The 8,284-nt window shown below is 34.4% G+C and overlaps 1 protein-coding gene across 4 annotated transcripts; it reads right to left on the reverse strand.

The window, feature by feature from the left end:
- Positions 1 to 2,734: 2,734 nt before the first annotated feature.
- Positions 2,735 to 6,212, reverse strand: LOC147390919 (NAC domain-containing protein 14-like). 4 transcript variants are annotated; one of them, XM_086417147.1, is made up of 7 exons: positions 5,944 to 6,212; positions 5,135 to 5,394; positions 4,448 to 4,693; positions 4,070 to 4,327; positions 3,552 to 3,638; positions 3,364 to 3,453; positions 2,735 to 3,273 (listed from the first exon to the last, which is right to left on the reverse strand). In XM_086417147.1, the coding sequence occupies exons 1-7, from the start codon at positions 6,095 to 6,097 to the stop codon at positions 3,148 to 3,150; spliced, it is 1,221 nt and encodes a 406-aa protein (XP_086273273.1). In that variant the 5' UTR covers positions 6,098 to 6,212; the 3' UTR covers positions 2,735 to 3,147. The 4 variants fall into 4 exon arrangements, with proteins under 4 accessions (XP_086273273.1, XP_086273274.1, XP_086273272.1 ...); XM_086417148.1 differs by having other exon boundaries at positions 2,735 to 3,298; positions 4,433 to 4,693; XM_086417146.1 differs by having other exon boundaries at positions 3,552 to 3,629; positions 4,433 to 4,693; positions 5,944 to 6,211.
- Positions 6,213 to 8,284: the final 2,072 nt, after the last annotated feature.

Consider the following 8,284-nt stretch of genomic DNA (forward strand, 5'->3'; position numbering starts at 1 on the left):
CCTTTGTTTTTTTTTTTAAACTGCTTATCATTGTTTGTAGTGCGCCAAAGAAGATGCCACGTGCAACCACTGTACACGTGAACAATGAAGACGTAAAGTCAAATGGAACGATGAGCTAATGTCAACCTTGTCAGAAAATAAATAAATAAATTGTAATAGGAACCATATCGAAAACCTATACATTAAAATAAAAATAAAAAAATGTTTTTTATTTTTTTATTTTTAAATTTCAAAGTAAAAAAAATCGAAAAATCAGAATAGGTAGAGGTCCACCTAATAATGATCTCAACAATTTGATCATCAACACTCCTTTTTTGGATTCTTTCAAAGTGACATGCAATTGAAATACTAAAAATATATATTGCAATGGTAGAATAAACATTGGATCAAATGTAAAGTTTAAATCTTTGAAAATTTACTAAAATTGTACGACCGTCAACAGATGCTTATCGGTCCAGATACAATAATATCCAAATCTAAATCCAAAAATTTTATATTATATTTATATCCGAATTTAAATCCGACAAATGTTCTAAAATTCTATTTGAATTTGAATACTTTGTATATAATAAATAAAAAAAAAACATAGATTTTCATCATCCAACTGATTTTTCATTATTAAAAAAAAAACTTATTATATATTATATTATTTATAATATATATATATATATATATATATAGGGTCACGTTATTACGACCCCCTTTGCGACCCCCTTGCGACACACCTTTTTGTCTTATATGGGAAAAAATATTTGGAATGGGCTGATTTTTTGTGAGGATGATCTCTATGGTGAGGGGATCATCCTGGGAAAAAATCATCCCATTCCAAAACTTCTAACCCCATCAAAATTGATTTACAAAAATTGGACGGTCTATAATTTTTCAACAAAAATCGGACGGTCTAGAAGTTTTGGAATGGGCTGATTTTTTGCCAGGATGATCCCCTCACCATAGAGATCATCCTCACAAAAAATCAGCCCATTCCAAACATTTTTTCCCATATAAGACAAAAAGGTGTGTCGCAAAGGGGGTCGTAATAACGCTGTTCATATATATATATATATATATAGAGGGGGGCATTCAATGGCTGACTTTCTGGCAAACTTTTTGGCAAAACATTTTTCAAAACATGAGTTAGAAGTTTTGGAATGAGCTGATTTTTGATAATGATGATCTCTATGGTGAGGAGATCATCCTCACCAAAAACCAGCCCATTCCAAAACTTCTAACCTTATCAAAAATAGTTTACAAAAAATGGACGATCCACGATTTTTCAACTGGTAAAACATGGGTTAGAAGTTTTGGAATGGGCTGATTTTTGGTGAGGATGATCTCCTCACCGTAGAGATCATCCTCACCAAAAATCAGCCCATTCCAAAACCTCTAACCCATGTTTTGAAAAATGTTTTGCAAAAAATTTGCTAAAAGTTTGCCCTTGAACGTTACCCATATATATATATATATATATATATATGGGTCGGGTTCCGTATACCCCTATTACGACTCACATTGCGACACATCATTTTATCTTATATGGGCAAAAATGTTTGGAATGGACTGATTTTTTGTGAGGATGATCTCTATGGTGAGGAGATCATCCTTGCCAAAAATCAGCTCATTGTGAAACTTCTAGTCCCATGTTTACAAGTTAAAAATTTTTAGACCATCCAATTCTTGTAAATCAATTTTGATGGGGTTAGAAGTTTTGGAATGGGATGATTTTTGCCAGGATGATCCCCTTATCACAGAGATCATTCTCACAAAAAATAGTCCATTCCAAACATTTTTGCCCATATAAGACAAATAGTGAGTCGTAATAGGGGTCGTAATAACGCAATCCTATATATATATGTTATTTATTTATATAATAAATTAATCAAATAAAATAATATATGTTATATATTATTTTGAATATGATATTATTGGATTCGAATATATAAAACTATCCAATAGAAATTCTCTCTAATTTTTTATAACATCCTTTGTAATGTTGAAAATAATTACTTTGTCCAAACTTTTGAATTGCTTGAATGGTGTGTTTTAATCTTTCATTACGGTGTGATAAATAATTTAAGAAAGTGGGGTTTAATAATTACAAGGAGGGATGCCAATAGCAACTCTCAAAGATAAGAGCGAGGGAAGGGACTGGGTGTCTGATTTTGTTTATAAATAATGATGAATGCACACGGTTGCGTATGCAATTGGTGTGGCAAGGGCATAGTACCACACATCTTTTTCCTATGTATCCCGAGGAAAAAGATCTATTTATTCAATGATTATAAGCGCATCTCTAACGGCCTCTCAAATTGGGGCTTCAATTCTAAATTTTGAAATAACCTCTCATAAGTACACTCGATCATATTTGACATTGATTTTAGCATATCTAATAAATTGCTAAGGTGACTTTTTTATCATAAAAGATACTCTTTTTAAAATAAAAAAATAAAAATAAAAATTGACCAAATTACCATTCAAACAGATAAAAAAGTATTTTTTAGATTAGTTTTTATATCAAATTATCCATCCAAAGCATACCAATGGCAATTGTTTTAAATGAAACATTGGAAAGATATATGCCAAATATAACATTTTTGCACTTTATTATCTCAAGAAATAAAATTAGTAAGGGCAAATTTAGCATTAGCATATGAGATAAACTAAGTTGGACATTTCCATGTTAAAAATTCAACGATATCTACCAATCCATTAGACATGAACATAAAAGTTCCCAGTGTCACACAACGAGATCTATAATTATTCAAAATCACATTAAAATACATACAAACATTCATACTTTTTACAGAAGTTTTTGAATATAAAATATACTCTATCCCTGTTCTGACTTATCAAAAATCTATCTAGCTTCCACACCAGATTCATTGTAAACAAGTACCAATTACTTACATATAGGAATGGCAAAATTGGATTCATGTTATTTGAGCTGAGATGAGACAGAGATGCTGACAATTCCCCATCCATTCAAAACTTCAAGCCTTCAACCATCTCCACGCCTCACAGATGAGCATGAACAAGACCATAACTAGTATCACAATGACCATAACACACGCTGCCAACAGGAATGAGCCCGATATATTGCTGCTCATTAGACCTCAGTTTTTTATCGATTTTTCGAGAGATTTCCTCAAATTATTTGATGGAAAGAGACATCGCCTTAGAGGTAATTTCAGATATTTCTTTGAGTGATGGATATTCGGTAGATCTTGCTTTTCTTACTTTTGGAGTCTTTGTGTGTTTTGTAGCTTCCCCATCAGCCTGAAAACAGCAGTTTTATGGAAATCTGCAATCGATGAATGGGGATTTTAATAGAATATGTAAATTCATTTTGCTTGATGAAATCCTCACCTTGGAAACTTTTGGTTCTGCCTCATTATCTTTTCCATTCTGTCTTGATATTAAGCCCATAATCATCATCGCCCCAAGGAAAGGGGGTGCCTTTTTCGAAAAACAAATAGAGGTTTTAGGGAGGTTCACAACAAATGAATGGATATCAATAGAATATGTAAGTTTATTTTTCTTGATGAAATCCTCACCTCAACAACTCTTGGTTTTGCCTCATTATCATTTTCTTGAATGATTTCCTCTCTCATTTGATGCCTCACATATTCAACCTGAAAACACTGATTTTATAAAAGTTAATAACAAATAAATGGATTTTAACAGAATATCTAAATTAATTTTGCTTGAAAAAAGAATTCCTCAGCCCTAACAAGCTACTGCCGGTGGTGATTTTATGGAAGTCTATAACAAAATAAACGGCTTTTAACAGAATACCTAAATTAATTTTGCTTGAAAAAAAAAATCCTCACTTCTACAAAGCCAAAAAAATGATTCTTTGATTAGTTGAATAACCACCCTGTAGTTTGTAGTTTTAGAGGGAGAAACATAAAAGGTTAATACCTTAAAATTAGGATCATTTATGAAGACAAAAGAGGGCAATTAACCATGTTAGATGCTCCAATCGGTAAAGAGACCCATTATAAACAAAGTCATTCATGGTGTTATAACCATGACAAAGTCATTCACTAGTTATTAAGGTTTTCGTTTTCACCTGAGATTGCCCAATACGTGATCGCACTCTGGGTGGTGGTGGTGCTCTGGGTGGTGGCACTCTGGGTTCGGAATGTATGCAACATATTTCATTCACCTCAAAATTATAATCCTGGGTCAGCATCCCATTGTGTTCATTGCCAAAGTTACTGGCAAAGGGGGAAACCATGTGAGAAAATCCGAGCCCAGTGGACATCTCAGAACGCAATGGAGACAAATTGTTCAAGAAACTTAACCACTCTTCCTGATGTGGATCCACCTAAAGAGGCAAGAAAGCAAGCTTTAGTTTTGAGTTTATTTCACTCATTCAAGATGAAAGTAGAAACTAAAAACTGGAAACTGACATGTCAAATATGTTCCTCACCTCTGTAACTCTTACCTCTGCTTCACGATCTTCCACATCAGAAGGCACATAGGTACTGTGGTGTCTGTCTTCAGGTACCAGAACATTGGAGGTTATAATATCAGACTCAGAAGTTGATTGAACCATTGGTTGGTTTGATGGTATGTCTTTAGGAGAAGTTCTGGCAACAGTAGGAGTGTTGCCAGACACTTCTATTTGATCATAGTTTGAATACCTGTCCGTCACATCCTTATTGAACAAGCGACAAACAACATAGGGACACTGCAAAAAGTGGATTAATGAAATTCAAGCAATGTAAAGGGAACACATCTCTATCAGATTGGATCCTTATTGGAACACAAATCCTTTACCCGAACCCATAGTTATCAGATCGAATTTCAGCTCATTGACAGATATGATTCCATGTGCACTAAATAAGGCGGATTTATCAATGAGGCACAAGCCCCATCTCATTCACAACCCACCCCCACACTCCGCACACAAGCACAGACACAACCCACTTACCAAATCCACATAAACACTCACTCACACAACCCACTTACCCAATCCACACACCCACACCCACACAACCCGCTTACCCAATCGACACCCCCACCCATACCCACACAACCCACGCGTACATATTAGATGATTAGTAACTTGTGAATGGGAAAGCAGTAAAAACAGTAGTAACAAGCAATAGAGAGAGCATCAAAATCCCACCTTCTCAGAGTTCATGTGATACTCGTGAATCACCCATGCAGTCCTCTCACCTTTGGGAGCACGCCCTTTGTAGAAAACCAGTGTCTTTTTTGTACCAATCTTCATGCCAGATGACCGAGACTTGATGGGTCGTTCTTTTCCAGTAGCTTTCCAGTACCCAGCTTTCGTAGCCCTATTAAAACGATGACCTTTTGGGTACTTTTGATTACGAGAACAAAAGAAAAACCATTCTGGATCATTGGTCTTAATCTTTGATAAACCTACAAGCAAGCAAGTAAGCAATCAACCAACATTTTGATCTCAAATTCAAACTCAACTCCAAAAATGGTCACAACCCAGAACAAAATTCTCCAAGAGAAACAAAACCCAAAGTTCAAAATCAAACAAAAAAATTGATAACGAATACAATAGAAAAACCACTCTGAATCATCGATCTTAAACACAGACAAACATATAAGTAATCAAGCAACATTTTGATCTCAAATTCAAACTCAAGTCCAAAAATGGTCACAACCCAGATCAAAATTCTCCATTTAACACAAAACCCAAAGTTCAAAATGAAACAAATAAAAAATAAAAAATTGATTACGAGACCAAAAGAAAAACCACTCCGGATCATCATTCTTGATCTCCGATAAACCTACAAGCAAGCAAGGTGATGTCAACCAACATTTTGATCTCAAATTCCAACTCAACTCCGAAAATGGTCACAACCCAGGTCAAAATTCTCCAAGAAAAACAAAACCCAAAGTTCAAATTAGACAAAAACAATAACAAAATCCAGAGAGAAACAATGGGGTTTCCATTACCTGGCAATTCCGATGGCTCAAATTTACATAAATCAACTTCTGCAATCGATTTGACTTTCGATTCTTCACCCTTGTTCTTCAATCGTAAGTAGTGATTAATTAGTTCTTCGTCCGTAGGGCGAAATCCATATCCTACCTCAGACGAAGCATCCATTTCTCCTCACAATTCTCCCAAAACCAAGATGACAAAAATGCTCAAACCAACTGCCTGGAAATAGCCACCTTTGTTGTTTCAGTGTAGTTTTGTTAGTGAACTGCTGCCACGTCGCAAGCAGACAGCAACTGAGATTAAATGATTTTTACTTATTGATTGACATGCTATAAGTAGAAGTTGTTGCGTTAATAGAAGCTCTCTTTCTTTATTTTTTATTTTTAGTGTCGATGTCGAAAAAGAAGGGATGTATTTATAGAATTTTATAGGTGTTTTACATCGAGATACAAGTGAGAAGCATCTATGGTTCTGTGCACACCATTGTCCCAAACAAAGTCAATTTCAATGTTAATGCAGCACTACCCAGTCAAAAAAATCAGAAAGAGTATTAAAATAGTCTCAACGATTTAGACAGTAATCTCCATCTTTTTAGTTTTATTTTTATTTTTTAAATTTGAAATTAGATTGATTTTTCTAATATACCAAAAATATATGTGATAATGGTGGAACCGACATTTGAATCAAATGTAAGGATTAAATCTTCAAAAAATTATTGAAAATGAGTCAGATTTCTCATCATTCAAATTAAAAAAAGAGTGGTATTGGAGTAACATTGAAATTGACATCGTTTCACATATTAGTACACACATAACCATAGATGCTTGTTATTCATATCTCGATGAAATTCATCCATGATTTTGTAAATACATCCACATCAGTCATGTCTGAGCCGATGTCAATTAAAATGTAACTTCATAAAAAATGGGGAGTTACAAAAATGTTGAATAGTCCAATGACTTAAGTCATTATATATATATATATATATATAATTTTTAAAGATTAATATTATACATAGGATTAGGCTCATATAAATTTCTTAACTTAAAAATTAGAAATCTAATATTAAAAAAAAGATAGTTTCTATTGGCAGAACAACTTTACATAATAAATATAGAATAATGTTGGAGTGACCTCAACAATATACCTCATATCACACTTTCCTGATGTGGAAGTGTGTAAGAATCATGGATACTTTCTTGATTAATGCTAGAGTGACCTCATTAGGAGACACACGAAACATCTTGACTTAGTGGCGCACGCATGCCCATAGATACATTTTCTCTGAGATACCAATACAATGCACTTATAAACATGCATACACCACCATGTCAAGGTCTCTCATATGTATCTCCTTATAAAGTCCCTCTAGCACCCCTAATGAGGTCACTCTAGCACGACTCTATTTTCTTACTTATTTCTCGATGAAAAATATATATATATATATATATATATGGGAAATGTTCAGCACCATAAGTTTTACCACACATTTTAACAAACGTTTTTTGTCCTACATGGGTTAGAAGTTTTGGAATGAGCTGATTTTTGGTGAGGATGATCTCTATGATTAGAAGATCATCCTCCCCAAAAATCAGCCCATTCTGAAATGTTTAGCCCCATGTTTACACGTTGAAAAATCGTGGATCGTCCATTTTTTGGAAACCATTTTTGATAGGGTTAGAAGTTTTGGAATGAGCTGATTTTTGGTGAGGATGATCTCCTCACCATAGAGATCATCCTCACCAAAAATCAGCCCATTCCAAAACTTCTAACCCATATAAGACAAAACACGTTTGTTAAAGTGTGTGGTACATCCTCACCATAGAGATCATCCTCACCAAAAATCAGCCCATTCCAAAACTTCTAACCCATATAAGACAAAACACGTTTGTTAAAGTGTGTGGTAAAGCTTAGGGTGCTGAACGGGACCCATATATATATATATATATATATGGGTCCCGTTCAGCACCCTAAGCTTTACCACACACTTTAACAAACACGTTTTGTCTTACATGGGTTAGAAGTTTCGGAATGGGCTGATTTTTGGTGAGGATGATCTCTATGGTGAGGAGATCATCCTCACCAAAAATCAGCTCATTCCAAAACTTCTAACTCTATCAAAAATGGTTTCCAAAAAATGGACGATCCACGATTTTTCAACGTGTAAACATGGGGCTAAACATTTCAGAATGGGCTGATTTTTGGGGAGGATGATCTTCTAATCATAGAGATCATCCTCACCAAAAATCAGCCCATTCCAAAACTTCTAACCCATGTAGGACAAAAAACATTTGTTAAAGTGTGTGGTAAAACTTAGGGTGCTGAACATTTCCCTATATATATATATATATA

This window comes from Akebia trifoliata, chromosome 11, assembly GCF_017979445.1.
Source record: "Akebia trifoliata isolate Shusen 1 chromosome 11, ASM1797944v1, whole genome shotgun sequence".
In the NCBI taxonomy this organism is placed as follows: domain Eukaryota; kingdom Viridiplantae; phylum Streptophyta; class Magnoliopsida; order Ranunculales; family Lardizabalaceae; genus Akebia; species Akebia trifoliata.